Below are 18,426 nucleotides of genomic sequence, written 5' to 3'. Positions count from 1 at the left end.
AGGGAGTGCTGCCCTGACTCATCTCTTGCTGTGCTGCTGAGGGGAAGGGAGGGAGGGAGAAGCCAGGTCTCTGGTATATAAACCCCTTTATTGTGTGCTGCTTGTTTAGGTAACAGCAGCCCTGCGCTTCCCATATTATGGTGACCCATTGGGGGACCCCAAAATGGGGACCTTGCCTGCTGCAGACCTGGGGGGATCTGCGCAGTGTAGCACTGCCCGTTGCTGGGGGAGATGTGTGAATGATCTGCTGTGCAGAAATCAGGCTCTGCTTGTGTCTTCTCCTTGGAGGTCTGAGATGCCCTTGGCACCCCGTGGAGCTCTGGTGGGGTTTATAGTGGGTGCTTTGCAGGGGTGATTTCAGGGAACGTCTGAAGCGGTGAGGTCAGGGTGCTGGGGAACTCCAGCTCCTTGCTGTGCTGGGATGCAGGATTACCTCTGGCAGGTGAGGTGAGCTGTCTGGGGTCCCACATTCAGCGCCCTGTGGCGGTGAGCCCACAGCACGAGTGCTGCTGGAGCAGTGTGTGCATCCGCTTGGAGGAGGGCTGACCCTTCCCATCCCTCTGTCTGGTCTGTGTGCTCAGCCCTGCACCCTTTCTCTCTTTGAACAGGTAAAAAAACCGGAGCCCCTGAAAATCGCAACAAAGGTAACCAGCCTCTCCATCCTTTGAACCAGCACCACACTAACTACCAAGCATTCCTCCTTCCTTCTTCTCATGAGTCTGTGCTCTTTGCTGCTCTGGCGGGACTCTCGCCTCGTCCTGGGAGAGGGTGCAATGGTCCCAGAGCTCCGGCACAACGGGATCAATGCCCTGTGGCCTTTGCTTGGGGCAGAGTCTTTGTGCAGGGAGGATAGGCCTCTTCCTGACAGTCTGGACTGCTGGCACAGCATCCCTTGGTCCAAAGCAAGTCCCCATTGACATGACCTTATGGCTCTGAAGCATTTGTGCTGCTTTCCTGCAGGGTGTGTGTTTGGGCATGGTGGGGCAAGAGACATGGGTCACATCCTCCTGGGATAAATCTCCCGTGAGACCCGGCTCGTGTGATGGTTGCACCCTCTCCTCCCATGGCCTAGACTCCGTGAGCGTCTCCTCGCCAGTGTTTCTCACCCTGTTCTTTGCAGGCTGTGGAGGAAGCCCATTTCTGCACCTCTTTCTCCACCCCTTTCTCTCTTTCTTTCCTCTCAGCAGTTTGAGTTTTGCTCTCCTTCCCGTCAGATGTGTCTGGGTGCTTGTTTTGTCTGTATTGTTGTAACTGTGGAGGTTGTCAGGGCAGCTTAGGGCTGTCTCTGACCATTGAGCAGTGGCTCCAGGAGGGAATGGGTCCTGGGGCTGCTGTGGGGTGCTCCTGCTGCTCCCCCAGCCCAGTAGCTCTCAGCCTTTGCTCCATCATACTGCTCCATGCCTCCCAGCCCAGCTGGGATTTTCAGCTGAGGGAGGCCGTGGAGCTGGGCCTGGCCTTCTTGGGTCTCAAAAACATAATGAGCAGCTTGGGGCTGGGATTGCGGGAGCTGGTTCACTCCTCTTCCAGTTCCATTGGAATGCCTAACCTCCCCCTCCATCTCCCCCTTCCAGTGCTCCTCTGTGAAATGGATTCCTGCTGAGCCACCAGAAGGGCTTTAAAAAGGGCATCAAAGCACAGAAGAGGGGTACAGAGCAGAGAGAAGCTCTCTCCGAGCTCAGCCTGCTGTGCTGCGACTGGGATGGGGTCTGCTGGTGCACTGGAGCTGCTTTGGGGCAAACCCAGCGTGCTTTTCTTGTGCTGCAGGGTGTGAAGCAGCTGTGAAGAGCTTGGAGACATCCTGCCTGTGCCCAGCAGCCAGGCTGGGGATCTCTGGCTGCACTGCTGTGACCCGTAGCCAGCATCAGCCTCAGGACCCTTTCTGCACGGGGCTGGGACATGGGGTAGATGTCAAGACTGTCCCATAGAGAGGCAACAGGGCCCCTGGACAAGGGATTTCCATGTGCTCGGATGTGTGTGTCATGGAGAATGGTTTGTGCTCTGGGTTTTCTCTCTTTCCCACCACCATATTTCTCAGCGGTGTCCTGCAGGTCTCCCTGGTCTCTCTCCTACTCACATGTGGTGTCTTATTTTGCCCTGGGGCTGTAGCTAAAACTCAGGATGGTGTGGCCTTAGAGATCCAACCCCTGAAGAGCCAGGAAGGGGTGGAAAATGAGGAGAAGGAGAAGAAGAAGGTGAAGGTGCCCAAGAAGGAGAAGTCTGTGCTCCAGGGGAAGCTGACGCGCCTGGCGGTCCAGATTGGGAAGGCAGGTGAGCCATCACTGGGGGTTCTCACTGGAAGTGGGACAGTGGGAGGGGGCTGTCCCCTGCCTGCCATCCCCATGTCCCCTCACCTGCTGCTCGGCATCTTCCCCCAGGGCTCATCATGTCGGCCATCACGGTGATCATCTTGGTACTGTACTTTGTCATCGACACCTTTGGGGTGCAGCGTCGGCCCTGGCTGGCGGAGTGCACCCCCATCTACATCCAGTACTTCGTCAAGTTCTTCATCATCGGTGTCACCGTGCTGGTGGTGGCTGTGCCCGAAGGGCTCCCCCTGGCAGTCACCATCTCCCTGGCCTACTCGGTGAAGGTGAGGCCAGTGGGGACGAGTGGCGGGTATGGAGAAGTGTGATGGGAGAATTCAGGCTTTTGGCTTTAACCTTCTTGGTCTGCTGCAGAAAATGATGAAGGACAACAACCTTGTGAGGCACTTGGATGCTTGTGAGACCATGGGTAACGCCACTGCCATCTGCTCAGACAAGACTGGCACGCTCACTATGAACCGAATGACTGTGGTGCAAGCCTATGTTGGGGACACCCACTACCGCCAGATCCCTGACCCTGAAGCCATCCTGCCCAAGATCCTGGACCTCATTGTCAATGGTGTTGCCATCAACTCTGCCTACACATCCAAGATCCTGGTGAGTCAGCTCTTAAGAACTGCAGCCTTACGTTCCCACAGTTGGCTATCCCTGCTGTTTCCATCCCACTGTGTTCTGCAGTGCCCGGGTTTATATTGCTTTTCCGCCTTTCTCCTCCAGCCACCAGAGAAGGAAGGGGGGCTACCCCGGCAAGTGGGGAACAAGACAGAGTGTGCCTTGCTGGGCTTCGTGCTGGACCTGAAGCAGGATTACCAGGCTGTGCGGAATGAGGTGCCAGAGGAGAAGCTGTACAAGGTCTACACCTTCAATTCAGTGCGCAAGTCCATGAGCACGGTGCTCAAGAACAGCGACAACAGCTTCCGCATGTACAGCAAGGGAGCCTCTGAGATCATCCTCCGCAAGTAACTGTCCCCCATGCTATCTGGGTCCTCTCCCCAGCCCAGTTGTCCCATGGGCTTTGAGCTCTCAATGCACTGTTGAGCTATTCTGGGGGGCTGCGGGGCTGTGGGGTAAAGGGGACCCAGCACTTGAGAAGGGGGAAGGGGAAAGGGTGAGCATCAACAGGTGCTGCTGTGCAAAGTGCTAACTCTTAAGGTGTCTTTGGTAAGGCTGTAAGGGTACTGGATGAGAGGGTTGTGCTCATTTTACAGATGGGAAAACTGGGTGATGGATTGTTGAACAGCCACAGGCAGCCTCCTTTACCCTCCTGTCCTGGTCCTGTGTTAGGTGCACAAAGATCCTGGACAAGAATGGTGACCCCCGGGTGTTCAAAGTGAAGGATCGGGATGAGATGGTGAAGAAGGTGATTGAGCCCATGGCATGCCATGGGCTGCGGACCATCTGCCTGGCCTTCCGTGACTTCCCTGCTGACACTGAGCCTGACTGGGACAGTGAGAATGAGATCCTGTCTGACTTGACCTGCATTGCTGTGGTGGGGATAGAGGACCCAGTGCGGCCAGAGGTACTGTGGCTCTGACAGCCCATCACTCAACCATGCTCCTGGCCCAGGACCCTCTCTTCTTGATTTTTAAGAGTATGAGCCCCTTACCAAACTACCAACATGCTACTGTGTGCTGGCATTGCCCTTGCGTGCACAGGCAGAAGGACCTGGTGGCAGCCTGCTTCCACTCAGACTTCCTTCCCTTGTTGCTCCACGGCCCTTTGCAGAAGCCCCACAGGTTCCGTGTGCAATTGTCAGGTGCAGGGAGGCAGGCAGCACTCCTGCACCAGTCAGGAGTGATGAGAATGCTGGAGAGGGCAGGACTGACCAGCTGGTTCCTTCACCTTGCAGCTTGCTGCCCCCATTTGCCTCCATCACAGTGTGCCAGGCAGGCAGCTGACCTAATGCAATAAACCTTCTGCTACCTGCCTCTTAATTGCATTTTGGAGTTTGCCCCTACGCTTCTGCCTTGCTTGCATCTTTCCTTATTAGATGTTCAAGTATCTGGGTCTGGGAATTGCATTACAGATGTCCTGTCTGCACTGACTCTGGAGGTTGTGATTCAATTTGCAGATTTCTCACCAATATCCTCTTCCCCCACTGCTCTGTAATAAATAAATCCATTAGTGTAGCAACATGCTTCCAGAGCAATGCAGGGGCAGGAGGAATGCCCCTGTTCGGGTGGGCTGCCTGGCTGTGCCTCATGATGGGCAATGAGGTTCTCTTCCCTTGGGGCAGGGGTTGGGGGGGCTGCTCCAAACAGGGCTGCGAGGGCAGGAGCAGGGTGCTCTGTTCCCTAGAGATTTCTCCGTCCCTCACAGATAAGGAGCTGAGCTGGTTCTGGGTGGGATGTGTTGGTTCAGCATCTTGTCCCTGAGCTAAGGGTGGATGTAAATGGCTTGTGATCCCATTGGGACCATGGCCTGAGTGCTCTGCCCGCTCCTCGCCTGTCCCCATCACCAGGTGCCAGATGCCATCCTGAAGTGCCAGCGTGCAGGCATCACTGTCCGCATGGTGACTGGGGACAACATCAACACTGCCCGTGCCATCGCCACCAAGTGTGGCATCCTGCTGCCTGGAGAGGACTTCCTGTGCCTGGAAGGGAAGGAGTTCAACCGGCTTATCCGCAACGAGAAGGGCGAGGTGGGGGAGCGGCGCGGGGCCCTGCTGTGGGTGGCTGGGTGCTTTGAGGGACACATTCTGATGAGGCAGAAGGTGTCCGGGGGGCCCTGTGCCTCCTCACACCCGCCCTGTCCTGCAGGTGGAACAGGAGCAGCTGGACAAGATCTGGCCCAAGCTGCGTGTGCTGGCCCGCTCGTCCCCAACAGATAAGCACACGCTTGTCAAAGGTGGGTGCGTGCCTGCTCCTGGTGCTCACCACCTCTCCCCCAAATGCCCTGGGCAGCTCTGCCCAGCTGCTTTTTGCAGCATGATCTCTGCTGGAGCCTGCCCTCAGAGCTAACTTTTTCTGCGCTCTTTCCCCCCCTGTTGCAGGAATTATTGACAGCACTGTTGGTGACCAGCGGCAGGTGGTGGCTGTCACCGGGGATGGGACCAATGATGGCCCAGCTCTGAAGAAAGCTGACGTTGGATTTGCTATGGTACAGAAGAGCAGTGGGTTTGCCAGCAGGTGCTCCCTGGCTATGGGGGTGGCCTTTGCTTTTCAGGGAGAGGATCTGAAGATCTACTTGATTGTTCTGAGCACTTAAATTCTCTCTGCAGCGGCGAAACTCTTTTTTCAGATCTTCCTTAAGGGCTTAAAATGGAGAAATAAACCTGTCCAGAGGTTGGTGCGAGGTTTCAGGAACCTTCTAGGACTGCTAGCAAGTGATTGGAAAACAGTTCTCCAATAGCCTGGGTTAGGGGTGGGTTTCTCTGACACACTGCAGGGGGGCAGTGTGAGGCTGAAGTTGGTAAGGTGCTGGTGCAGCACCAGAGCTTTGCACAGAGCCAGCCTGGGACAGAGCTCACTGTGCATTGGCTCAGCTTCACAGCTGTGCACCAGGCTCGTAATGGACAAGTCAGAATCCAGTCACAGTGCTGGTGCTTGCCTGGAGTTGATTTGCACTGAAAGAGCCCCGATCTGCCTCACTGCTTTTCTTTGCCCTGCCTGAAGGAGGCAACAAGCAATAGCTGAGGAGTGTAACTGCTTTCCACTGAATTGTTAGTTTACATCTCCAAGCATGAGCCAGCTGCTGGACAGAGCCTGATGCTTGCCCATGCAGGGCACAGCAGGAGCGGGAGCCTGTGAGGGGACAGCGGAAGGCTGTCTTCCTTGATAATTGTGCAGCGATGCTCTGTGCCCCCATGTGTGGGATCAGACCCTGACCGCTGGGCTTTGCTCGCATCCCCCCAGAGCAGCAATCAAACAGTAACCTTGTGCTGCTCTGCCCAGCTTCTCTCTGAAGCTCGTGCCCTGCAAAAGTCAGGCGTTTCCATCCAAGACAGGTCTTGCAAGCCTCAAGAGAAAGGAAAACACTGGGGAACTGTCTCCTTGCAGGGCATTGCAGGGTGTGTTTGATACACTGCATTTTCTGGGAAGAAGCAGCATTGTAAAGCTGGGTGTGGAGCTTGTCCTGTCACTTACCCCTGCCCACTTCCTCCCTGGCCCTTAAGGGCATTGCAGGCACTGATGTTGCAAAGGAGGCTTCAGACATCATCCTGACGGATGACAACTTCACCAGCATCGTCAAGGCAGTGATGTGGGGTCGCAACGTCTATGACAGCATCTCCAAGTTCCTGCAGTTCCAGCTGACAGTTAACGTGGTGGCTGTCATCGTGGCTTTCACGGGCGCCTGCATCACGCAGGTATGGAGCTGCTGCTCTCGGCAGGAGGAGAGCGGAGCACCTTGCAAAACAGAGGTGAAAATGGGCTGGTTTAGTCGCTATGTCATGTTGTTCGCGCTCTCCCTGCAGGATTCTCCCCTGAAAGCCGTGCAGATGCTGTGGGTGAACCTCATCATGGACACCTTTGCCTCCTTAGCCCTGGCAACGGAGCCCCCATCTGAATCCCTGCTGCTCCGCAAGCCGTATGGCCGCAACAAGCCGCTCATCTCCCGCACCATGATGAAGAACATCCTGGGGCACGCTGTGTACCAGCTGACTATCATTTTCACACTGCTTTTTGTGGGTGAGCTCTGAGACCCCCAAGAAACTGGGGAGAGAGGGTGGAGGGAAGGGGTGGACTGCCCCCAGATCCTTACTGGTGTTAGGGGCTGTTCTGAGCTGTCACCCAGTAACCCCCAAGGCAGCACAGAGCTCCTTTAATGGGTGGGAGGTGGTGGTATGATAATCACGAGTACTTATGCTGACTGCATGGGTTTGTTTTGTCCATCAGTGGCTGGTGGTTCCAGCCAGGGAAGCATATTTTCCAAATTTTTATGGCCTTTTTAAGGAAATGATGGTTGATTGGGGCTGGTGTCAGGGAGTCTAGCTGGGTCAGGGGATCTTCACTGAGAACCTTGGACTCCAATTCTACTTCCACCAGTGCAGAGAAGATGAGATCCTGTTTCTTTTCTCCCTGCCTGTGTCCCACCCCAAACCCCTTGTCTGCTTAGGGGAGAAACTGTTTGACATTGACAGTGGCCGGAACGCCCCGTTGCATTCCCCACCCACCGAGCACTACACCATTGTCTTCAACACCTTCGTCATGATGCAGTTATTCAATGAGATCAATGCACGCAAGATCCACGGGGAGAGGAATGTCTTTGAGGCCATCTACCGCAATCCCATCTTCTGCACAGTGGTGCTGGGGACGTTTGCAGCCCAGGTGAGGGTGTGTGGGAGCAGCGTGGGGGGGGAAAAGGATGGGTGGTGGAACTTTGAGGGGACAGTGATGCGGGGAGGACCAGTATGTGCTGCACTTCCTCACCATGACTCTGTTCTTTTACCTTGCTCTTCTCCTGCAGCTTCTCAATGACTCTAAACCTGACATCTGGGGTCTGGAGTGGCTTGGGAGGTTCTGGGGCTGGCTAGCCAGCATGCATCTCTGGTGGCCTTACTGGTCTAGATGGGAGGCTCCAATGCTTATCTTATGATCTGTGGGTCTGGAAGACCTTTTCTTCCCATGACTACTGATCGTTGTATCCCTCTAAGTTTCCAGTGTGTGACTTGTACTCTCCTGTGCTGTAGATCATCATTGTGGAGTTTGGTGGGAAGCCATTCAGCTGCTCCGGGCTCACCCTGAGCCAGTGGTTCTGGTGTATATTTATTGGAGTGGGAGAGCTCCTCTGGGGCCAGGTAAGAGCCAGCCTGTATGAAAACTAAGCAGCTGTTCCTCCTTGCCCAGCTGTAACCCTAGCCAAGCCCACCTTTTCTTTTCCCACCACTTCAGTGCTCAGATTCTCCCTAGATTCTCTTTGTTCAAAGCTGGGGATGGTGATGCTCCATCCCAACCCCATACCACCAGAGAGGAAGCTGCTGGTAGATTCCTTGCTCTCACCCTGCTTGCCTGAGGTGTGGGTTGTCCCAGCTGAGCTGCTCTCCTTGCCTCTCCCCAGCTGATCTGCACAGTCCCTACCAGCCACCTGAAATTCCTCAAGGAAGCTGGGCACGGCATCACCAAGGAGGAGATCCCAGAGGAAGAGCTGCCAGAGGATGTGGATGAGATCGACCACGCTGAGATGGAGCTGCGGCGTGGGCAGATCCTGTGGTTCAGGGGTCTCAACAGGATACAGACGCAGGTAATGTGGGGCAGCGGGTCCTGTGGGCCCTTCTTCTCTCTCTTTCTCCTTTTCCCTTTCTTTCTAGGGCTCCGTCTGGAAAGATGTGACAGCCACTGCTCAGAGGATGCCATCACCTCCTGGGCTAGACTTCTCCCACCACCTGTGCCTTTCTGGGTCTGTCCTGGTTTTCGGAAACCAGGATAGTCTGACTTTCTGGGACAGCCTGGGGTGGGCAGGGGGTGGTACGAGTTCTGTTTTGACACAGAATGTGGCCGATGGCCACCTCACTGGTAGCAGAGCAGTGCTGGAGCTGTAGTGATCCTGGCAGGGATCAGCCCAGTGGAGCTGCAGCGTGGAGCACTGAGCACTCTCCCTTGGGGCTCTTACAGCAGGGCTGTCTTCCACTCTAGGCTGATGTGAGCTGGTATCAGCCTTAGGCAGTCTGAGGTGTCTGGGGAAGGCGTCTTCCCCTTGCCAGATGGTTGCTGGTGCTTCCAGGAGCTGACTATGCTCTCTGAGCTCAGGACCTCAGGCTGAGCCTGGCTCCCTCAGTCCTCGAGCAGAGCCCTGCTCCAAGGGGATGGCTGTGGATGAGCATCACCTCCTGCTGCCCTCGGAGGGTTCTTGCCATCCTCCTTGCCAGCTCTCCTGCTCTGTGTCTGCTGCTCTTGGCCCTGCAGCAGGGAAAGGGAAGAGAATTGGTTAATATGGTTTTTGCATCAATTGTTTCTCTGACTTTTTTTTTTTTTTCCCCTGAAAGGTGTTTGTTGTCCTCGTGTTTTTTTTTCCTGCCCTGCCTATGCAGTGGTTGGCTGTTTGGGGCAGGGGGAGTCCCTGCAGTGAGGAGCTGTCCTTCTTCCCTTGAGGCCCAGGACAGAGCTGCCTTATGGAGTGAAGCTTGGGGCTCATGTATCACCCTTTGTTCCCACTTCTCAGGCCTTGCAACAAACCAAGTCAACTGAAGTGGCCCAAGTGCAGGAACTGGAGCTAGCATGGCAGCTGTCTTAGGCTGGGTTAGCTTGGCTTCTCTTTGAGATGTTGCCTTGAGGGTTTCAAGGTGAAGGGCAACGCTGGCAGGGGCTGAGCTGCCTCTGGGAGCCCCGGGTCAGGTCAGGAAACAATCCCAATGTCCTGATAGGTATGGGCAGCCAAAAGTCAGGCGTGCTTCTGGCTCTGTGCCTGCATTTGTGCCCGTGGCTCTGGATTCTATGTCCTGTGAGCTGTGGTGGACCTGTTGCAGTGCCTAGGAGCATTGTTCCCCTCTGCAACTGCTGGCAAATCTTGAGGCCTCTCGAGCATGTTTTTTCTGGCTGTGGTGCCCCATATGTCAAGTGGAGCAACAGCAGGTCAGACCTGAGCATTTCAGGGGAGTCAGTGTCCAGATGGCATGCCTTAAACAGGCCATGTTCCTTGTGGCCAGCCTGGCATGCCAGGGCAGGGTGTGTCCCTGATGAATGTCAGACTGGGCAAGGAGCAAAGCAGGGTGTGAGAGCTGCATGCAATCTGGAGAAAGTGTCCTTTCCCCAGGGGAGCAGCGAGGGGACATGAGTCAGGGAAGCTTCTGAGTGCTGCTCGGTCCCTCCTGCCTGGAGTGTGCCATGGGTGTAGCATCTTGGTGGCTTCCCTGCCTGCTCTACCAGCTCTGCTTCTGGGCCCTGTGTTTTTCTAGGGGAGAGGCTGTGGAATGCATAGAACGCTATGGTCCTGTGTACCTGCTGCACTCCAGGACGCAGCCCCGTAGGGCCAAGGGACCACAAACTCTTCCTCAGTACAGTTTTCCAGGCTGCCAGCTCACACCTCCGCTGCTCTCTCTCTGTCTCTGCTCGTCTTGCAGCTCTGGGAATGACCTGGGCTGCTCCTCGTGCCGCTCCCCCTCGCCTCATCTCTCGGTGGTGGAACGAACCCTGCACCTCTTGCACCCTCAAGGACTGGAAGCCTACCTCCCCTCTGCCCCCATGCACTGACCAAACCCGTGTGGGTTTGTGGGAGTGAGGGCTGGGTGGTGTTGGCTCTCTCATCCTTCCTCCTCCGCCTCTCCATCCTCTTCCTTCCTATCCCTGTGTGTCTGCCCCAACCCCGTTCCCTCTGTCCCTGACCCCTGTCTCTGTTTCTGGCTGGGACGATGCTATCTCATTCTCTGATTCTTTGCAGATGGACGTAGTTTACACATTCCAGACCGGCGCCTCCTCTTTGCAGGGAGCCCTCAGGAGACAGCCTTCCATCGTGAGCCAGCACCACGATGTAAAAAATGTTTCTAGCCCAACCCATGTAGCTCTTTCCTCCGTCAATTCCACTCCCACCACTTCTGCTGTTGCTGCTGCTGCATCTCCTCCTGCGGGCAGTGAGTGATAGTCTATTACAATGCATGACTTCTAATAACCACAGAGCACTGCACAACCTGACCCAGCCTGCTCTCTTTCCCTCTGACCCACTGTTTTCTAAAGTGAAGGATGGGGTGGGAGATGGTGTTTGTTTATTTATTTATTAAAAAAAAAAAAGAGGTGCTGAATCCTTAATAAGTTGGTGATACTTCTTGGTCCTTCCCTCACCCCATTCCTTGTTGCTTCCTTGTTTTTTTCACCTCTTCTCCTTTGCAGGACTGACATGTGAGTCCCCCCTCCTGATTGGGTTGGGGGGAGGGGGAGGGAGGTGCCAAATTGGTGGTTCTGGCTGAAAGAACCATGCTAATTTCTGAGCAATTCAGAGCACCGCTGTGAGAAGGGAGTGCTGTTTGTGCCCAGACGCTGCCAGTTCTTTGCAGTGGGGCCCTGCACAGCCCCAGGAGCTGCTGGAGAGGTTGCTTTTCCAGAGCCCTTCACATGGAAGCAAAGCAACCTCTCGGCCCTTCCCACAGCAGTCAGCACACTGTTGGGGCTGGCTGGGCCGCAGGGCCGTGCTGCCTGCATGCTCTCTGCTCTCGCCACGTGTGTGTGAGTGACAGTGGGGTTTGCACCCTACCATGCTCAGCAGTGCAGGAGCAGTTGGGTGCTCTGCATCACTCACCCACAACCAGGCCCACCTGTTCAGCAAGCAACCTCCCCATCCCAGGGTTAACCTGCATGCCTTGTGGGATAGGATGGAGGGCTTCGTGCCCAGCCTGGAGTACTCACACCCCCAAGGTCCCACAGAGCCCAGCCCTGAGGCTGGAGAAAACCTTGGGCTGCGCAAATGTGCAGCTGCTCAGCAGAAGTGTAAATGATGCCGTGGCGAGGAGCACACCTAAATGTGTCCCCTGCTCTGCAAGGGTGGCATGGGGGCTCTGCTGGTCCCCTGGTGGCCCCGGAGCATCGCTGCCCTGTGCAGCAGCTCAGCAGGGCTGGCTGCTCTATTCTGTGCCCACAGCTTTCTGCATGCAAATGGGACGGAAAACATGGCTGGACAAAGCTGGATCTTGCATCTGGCAATAGGTTTCCAGAGCAAAGCAAATCTTGCTGTTATGGTGCCCTGTGTTTGTTACGAGCAGAGTAATGGCCCACGAGCATGTGAGTGAGGATTCTGTCTGCAGGGCTGTCAGTAGGTAGTGCATCTTTCTCAAATAATTGGCTTTTTTATTGCACAGTCATTTTACCTTCTTCTGTTCTTATTAAGGAAATACCCTGAGTGACTTTTTGAGCAGCTTTCAGTCTCCAATGTTTACACAGTGTGGTGGAGAAGAGAGAACTTTTGTATAATTTTTTTTTCTCTCTCTTTAGTCAGCACTGATAGCTGAGTTTTGTTTAACCCAGTGTTTCTGAAGCAGCACAGCTGCCTTCTGGTCATCTCTGCACCGAGATGTTCTGACTGGAAGAAAACCTATTAGAGGGGTCTCAGGGCAGGGCGTTTGGATGGGCAAAATCACAATGCAGTTTTTTTTCAGCCTGTGGATTAATTTTCTCCCTGTTCTGCAGCAGGGGATGTTTTGGATAGCAAGTGTCCTTCCAGGCAGCAAACAACTTCACCAACAGCTAACCCAAGCTGCTAAGTCTTCCCTCTGTTTTCTGTCTAGATGTTTCTCTATTCCCTTTGCTGCTTTCCTTCCCTTGCTCTGAGCTCCAGTTCCCTCTACAGATTAACAGTGTCCTGCTGTCTTCCACTTCATTTCTGGGATGAGTTTTCCAGGGCTGGACCTCAGCAGCCCTGTGTGCTCTGTTGGAGCCAATGGAGGAAAGGGAGATCTCGGGAGGGCCCTCCAAGAGGTGGTTGGCAGAGCTCACCTCGTGTCTGGTTGGACCTGGTTTGGGGTGGTGGGGTTCAGCAGTTGTGGTGCAGGAGATGTCACTTCCACCTCGTTGTGCACAGTGGTTCTACAGTGGTGATGGTGCAAAATGAGAGTGAACTGTAAAGCTTATGTGAAGTTCTTTTAACGAAGGAACAGCTTCTTGGATTAATCTTGCAACAGTGGTTCAAGAGATGGTTAAATCAATGAGTATATGGAAAAAGCTGCTGCTCTGGCAGAGCAGATGGTGTGGGATGACAGGTGGGATCTGGGCTCACCTGTGCTGCAAGTGGTGGGGAAGGGAGAGCTGTGCGACTGCTCCAGAGCTCGTGCTGCACTCCCTGCTGTGCTGGCAGGCACCGAGGCACTGTCTAGGTGGGTTAGGCTGGTTCTCTGTGGCTTTTGTACACCACGTCAGGGCAGTCAGCGCTTGCAGTTGCTCTTCTTGAGGTGCTGATGAAGTGCTGCACTGTTAGTCTCAGTACCAGGTGGTCTGCTCAGCGGTCTGCCTTGTCTTGTGCACTCACATTAAATCCTGACTTTATCTAGGATGTTGCTGTGTTCGCTTGTGCAGCAAACGGCTCTGTATCCCTTTTCCCAGCCATGGAAACTTTCAGTTGTCACAGGACAGCTGGTGCTCCAGCTTCATGGTGGTACTTCCTCTTGAGTGCCTGACATCCAGCTCGTGGGCTCCGAGCAGGTTTGTTTACTTCTAGCTAGGATGTGCTGCATCTGTGGGGATGCCCTGGTGTGGGGTATCAGCGTCATTCTGAGCCTGATGCGGAGCGGATCAAAAGCACATCCCCTGTGCTGAGGGAACCCTGGAGCATTGTGCAGGTAAACCTCCTGAGTTTCAGGCATAAGAATTGTGTTTGAGTAATTTCTCTGGTTTGCTTCTGTCAGTGCTATTAAAGCTGAAGCCAATGATCCCCGGAGGCTCCCTCTAGCTGTGCTGGGTTTGATGTGCTTCCCAGCCTCTAATGGTTCCTGAAGAAGTGGCAACATACACTTTCAGCATCAGCTTGCAAGGGGCTGCATAGCTCATTCTCCTCTAGCAGCTCTTCAAGCTCTCTGCTTCCCCTGCTGTGTGATGGGGAGGCTGCAAGGGTTGCATCATGAGGATGCTTTAGAGAAATATCTGTTCTGTGTGATCTACAGCTCTCCTTCCATTTGTTCCCCAGGGGATATGGAAGGGAGTTAATAGAGTTCCTTAGGTGCTGGAGCTGCTTTCTTCTTCTGTGTGCCTGGAGATGGAGCAAGAGTAGCGGTGCTGCTGTGGGGAGGGGTCACTGATGGCTAAGGCAGTGCCCAGTGGCAGTGACACGAGCCAGCAGGATGCTGGTGTGAGCACCAGCAAGGTGGGAGCACTGGGGGAGAAGCAGCAAGCAGAGTATCTGTGGGAGCTGCCATGGAGTCATCCAAGAGCCGCTTTGGAGGAGCCCTGTGTGCTGCACGGCTCTTGGCTTTGTAATAAAAAGGCAAAGCAGGGAGTGTGGTTTCACCGGGTCTTTCTTAACTTGGGAGCCTTCAGCTGTTTGTCAGCCTGCATACTGCAGCGTTCATTCAGTTTGTCTTTTGACATCTTCTGAGTGATTGCAGCCCCCAGTCATCTGCAAGAGCTGGAGCCCTGCAGGTGCATGCATTGGTTGCCCTGTGCATGGTGTGTGGGCGTGGGGCTGCAGGGAGAGCTGCCTGCTGAGCCCCCAGCAGTGCCCCCTCACCCCTAGGATCTGATGCTTGTCACCTGTCATGCAGGGAGGGACTGGAAGAGCACAAGGCTGCACTTGCAGAGGAGCTGGCAAGAGCAGTGAATTTGGTGCTGGCTGTGTCCTGGCTCATTTCCAGAGCTCTCCCTCCCGCCCCCCCCCCCCCCCCCAGTGCAGCACAGCAGGACCCCAGCTATGCAAACTGGGCTCTGGATCTCTTGCTTGTCATGCCTTGCTTTTTGGCAGCAATGGAAACCCAGTGGTTTCACAGGGCAGCAAGTGGCCAAGCTTTCTAGTGAGGTTTTGGATTTCTTGTGTGTGCAGAGCTCCAAAAAGAACAGCTGTATCTGCCTTGGGGGATTGCTGAGACCTCTTTGGCACATGCAGGGCAGGATGTGGAGCTCCAGCCTGGGATCTGTGGCTGCAGTGCAGGGAAGCTCACGTGCATCTGGCTTCCTCCTTGCATGTTTCATTGGGTCCTATTTTGCTACTCATGGCATCTATTTGGACCTACAGCTTTATGTGGGCTTGGAAAGTTTGTGACACCTTGTTAGACACCTTGTTAAAGCCCGTTCCTTTCTGTAGGTCTAAAAACAGAACAAACACATTGCTCCCACAGTAGGTTTTTTTTTTTTTTTTTGCCTTGAAGCAAACCCACTGTTTGTCTAACCCACCTCTTTTTTGAGTTGTAGTGCCACTTTTTTGTCCTTGTTTACACACACAGATATGCGTGCGCACACATAATGACAACTAATGCAGTTTGGCTTCTGTTCATTCAAAATGATCTCGTTTCGTTTTTTTTGTTTGTTTGTTTTTGAGGTTTTTTTTGTCTTTTCTTGCAGCTTCTGAAGCAAGAAAGTCAGTTGACTCCCCATCACACACCTTGTGCCTGGTCTGGTCCATGTTGGCCCTCCTAGTTCACCATAGATCTCTCATTTTGACTTACCTGTCTGTTCCGTGGTGGTGATCATTGTTGTTGTCCTTTTTGTTTTATTGTCCCTTTTTTTTTTTTTTTTTATTTTCTCCCGGGAGCTCCAGCCTCATGGCTGCTACTAACCCCTCTTTTATTTATCCCCATGCTCTGCACCCTCGCCTGCTGGCAGATCAAGGTGGTGAATGCGTTCCGTAGCTCCCTGTATGAAGGCCTCGAGAAACCTGAGTCCAGAAGCTCCATCCATAACTTCATGACACACCCGGAGTTCATCCTGGAGGAAGATGAGCCTCGAACACCATTCCTTGACAGCGCCGAAGATGACCCCGAGACCGACGGACTCACAAAGCGAGGTGGGGGCAGCCTGGGTGGATCTTCATCCCTCAACAGAAATAACAACGCAGTGGACAGTGATCAAACCGAGGTCAACTTTGTGGAGCCTGAAAGCCTCTTTCACAGCTTGGAGACATCGGTTTGACCTTAGAACTTCAAACCCCCTCCCACCGCCCTCCTCCACCTTCGCCCCACGTCCAGCGTGATGTTGCCATCAGTAACTGATCACAAGCTGCAGTCACTTTGTGTCAAACTGCTCATAAGTATATCATTTGGGGTTGTTTTTGTTTTGTTTTGTTTTGTTTTTTACTATGATTTAGCTGTGGGAACCAGAGTACCATGATGCTGAGAATTAGAAGAGGGGGCATCGTGCATCTTCGCCCCTAGTTTTCAGTGGTACTTGCCCAAGTGAAACAGCCAGGTTATTTCCTCTCTGAGAGTTGGGCTCCATGTGCCTGCAGGGGGTTTTCACGTTGAAAAATGCATGTTCCAAGGAAGCTCAAATTGTTGTAGTCTTACATGCACAGTCCCTGCCTGAGGGCTGAGGTGCACTTGTGACTTTCTTTTTCACTTGTGGTTTTTAAGGTTTTCTTCCAATGTTGGGGGTTTGTTCTTTGCTTGTGGGATTTGCCCCCAGTTACTTCACAGTGGGAAGTTGGGGGAGTTAGCACTGTAGTGCAAAAAGCCTAAAAATAAAACAAAAACAAAAAAAAAAAAAAAAACAGTCGGGAGGAAGGTGTTTACTCACAGGTTGCTCAGACAGGGATGTACACCAGTCTTCCACCTTGACAAATGGTACCCAGCCTTTACAGCTCCTCCTCTTGTGTGCACACATTGCTGTCTGTTTCCAAAGCAGTCTCTGGTAGACAAGGAATGAAGGTGGCTTGGCTTGGTTGTGAGGACTTGATTTTATTTTTTCCTTTTTTTCCTTTTTCTTCCTGCCATGAAGTAAGGTGGAGGTGAATGGCAGGTCAAGCATGGTGAAGAAGAAACAGTGAGAAACGGGGTGCTTTCTGTTAGAGGAGCTGCGTCTCTTTTGCTCGTGGTCACCTGTGCAGCGTTTTGGCGAGAGCTCTGGGGAGCTTTAGCAGTTCCCACTGTCAGGAGCAGAGGGACTTTTGCCTGCTTTGGATTGTCTGTACTCCTCCTGGGCTGAGTAATCATCAGCCTCGCAGTGAAAGCTGTGTCAGTTGAGGAGGAACCCAGGGGATGCTCCAGCTGGACCCACCGGTTCTGCGTGTCACTTCTTAAGTGTGAACGGAGAATAAATGTTGTTGGTGTGGCTGGGGCGGCTCTCAGATCATAAGAACAAGTTGAGTTGTGCCCTAGAAGGAAAGGGATCTCTGTGGCTGTGGGGAGACCTGTTGGTTTCCACAGCACTCCTGCAGCTGATGTTGGTGCTGGGTTTGTTGGTCGGCTGCAGCTCTTCCAGAAGTGCTGTGGGCCTTACTTGCTGGAGGTTCTCTCCTCACCCTGCGTCCTGCCTCTCCTTGGTCTATAGTAACTGTTCCTCTGCAGGGCGGCAGCTGTAGGTTGTGTCCTGTGTGTCCTGGCTCTAGCCATCTTGCCAAGCCAAGAGTGGGCAGGAGGCAGGATTTTTGCTTTGCTTGGGCTTGGTTTCTTTCCCCGTGAGTGCGGTCCCTTGGTTGTTGTCCCCTAGTATGCAGGGCTGAAAAGAGCTCTGCTGCCTTCTGTCCCTTGTCCCAGTAGGTTTGATTGGAAGCAGAGAGAACATGGCGGTAACTAGCTGTGCTGTCTGCCCGGCCTCTGTCCCTGTAGGTATCTGTGAGGGGGTGCTCTGGCTGGTTTCTTCTTTCCTTTTCCGTTAAGAACGCACAGCAGAATCTCCCGTGCCTTCTCCGAGCACTGCCTGCAGCACCGCCTGCCACGCGAGGGCCCACTACTTTGCCAAGAAATAAGTGTTCCTTAATGACAACAGCAAAAACCAAGTGTCTTTGTTTTGTTTCCAGCCCAGCGCTGAGCCATCCCTTCCTTGGGGTGGAAGCAGGGAAGGACCCAGGCGCCGAGGCCAGGCCCTGCTGCCCTGCCCAGCGCCGCCAAGGGGGGCGTGAAGGCTGGGCTCAGTTCACTGCCAGCAGCGAGGAGAAATTGCCACCACTGCCCATCTCAGTTGCAAATTCAGTGTTGAGACACCAGCCCTGCCCGTGCAGACAAACCCGTTGCTGTCCTCCCCTTCCTCTGCATGCGAGATGAACAAATGCTGTGGGCAGGAAGGCGCAGCGTGCTGCTGTGCAGCGGTGTGGGGAAGGGATGCTCGTGGGGTTTGGTTCCGTACTGAAGGTGACATTGCTCGAAAGATCACTTTTTTTTTCTATTTTAAGTGCTTGCAAAAAAAAAAATATATATCTTAGAGGCTTACATAAATATTTATTATATGTGTTGGGGGAGGGAGGGTGCTATTTTTTTTTCTTTCTTTTTCCTTTCTTTTTAATTACCTCAGACCTATTTAAAAACAAACAGGAAAACCAAAAAAAAAAAAAAAAAAAAAAAGACTTAAACCAATGAAAAACAACACAAAGCCAACTCTGGAGGTGCTTAATTCCCTCCCAGAGGCCTGTGACCAGCAGGTTGCCATAGGGGTCTGGTTGTTTGTTAGTTGATACTTTATTGTTGTCCTAGTTTCCATATTAGGAGGGGGGGAGAAATCATTATAGATAAATATTATGCAAAAAAAGAAGTCTAGTTTTCTTTAGATCAGAAACTGATATTTTTACGTCAGCCATATGTATTTTGTTTAAAGTAAAAAAAAAAAAA

The 18,426-nt window shown here is 53.4% G+C and overlaps 1 protein-coding gene across 6 annotated transcripts in view; it reads left to right on the top strand.

Annotated features, from left to right (window-relative positions):
* The window catches only part of LOC122187045 (plasma membrane calcium-transporting ATPase 4-like), a 34,981-nt gene extending 17,766 nt beyond the window's left edge, over positions 1-17,215 (top strand). Inside the window, exons 7-22 of one of the 6 annotated variants that reach the window (XM_042884233.1) lie at positions 609-644; positions 2,107-2,268; positions 2,376-2,590; positions 2,679-2,921; positions 3,042-3,283; positions 3,609-3,843; positions 4,786-4,965; positions 5,084-5,171; positions 5,317-5,423; positions 6,439-6,630; positions 6,739-6,952; positions 7,380-7,591; positions 7,954-8,061; positions 8,322-8,504; positions 10,638-10,727; positions 15,491-17,215. In XM_042884233.1, coding sequence (XP_042740167.1) covers positions 609-644; positions 2,107-2,268; positions 2,376-2,590; positions 2,679-2,921; positions 3,042-3,283; positions 3,609-3,843; positions 4,786-4,965; positions 5,084-5,171; positions 5,317-5,423; positions 6,439-6,630; positions 6,739-6,952; positions 7,380-7,591; positions 7,954-8,061; positions 8,322-8,504; positions 10,638-10,727; positions 15,491-15,796 — 2,813 coding nt within the window. In that variant the 3' untranslated portion in view covers positions 15,797-17,215. Of the gene's footprint in view, positions 1-608; positions 645-2,106; positions 2,269-2,375; positions 2,591-2,678; positions 2,922-3,041; positions 3,284-3,608; positions 3,844-4,785; positions 4,966-5,083; positions 5,172-5,316; positions 5,424-6,438; positions 6,631-6,738; positions 6,953-7,379; positions 7,592-7,953; positions 8,062-8,321; positions 8,505-10,637; positions 10,828-15,490 lie in introns of all 6 variants that reach the window. The other 5 variants (XM_042884238.1, XM_042884234.1, XM_042884235.1 and 2 more) reach the window with 5 other exon arrangements.
* Positions 17,216-18,426: the final 1,211 nt, after the last annotated feature.

This window comes from Lagopus leucura, unplaced genomic scaffold (assembly GCF_019238085.1).
Source record: "Lagopus leucura isolate 7727_CA_CO unplaced genomic scaffold, USGS_WTPT01 Super-Scaffold_100043, whole genome shotgun sequence".
NCBI lineage: Eukaryota > Metazoa > Chordata > Aves > Galliformes > Phasianidae > Lagopus > Lagopus leucura.
The sequence above is the reverse complement of the archived record's forward strand: the minus strand, read 5'-3'. Positions and strand labels throughout refer to the sequence as shown.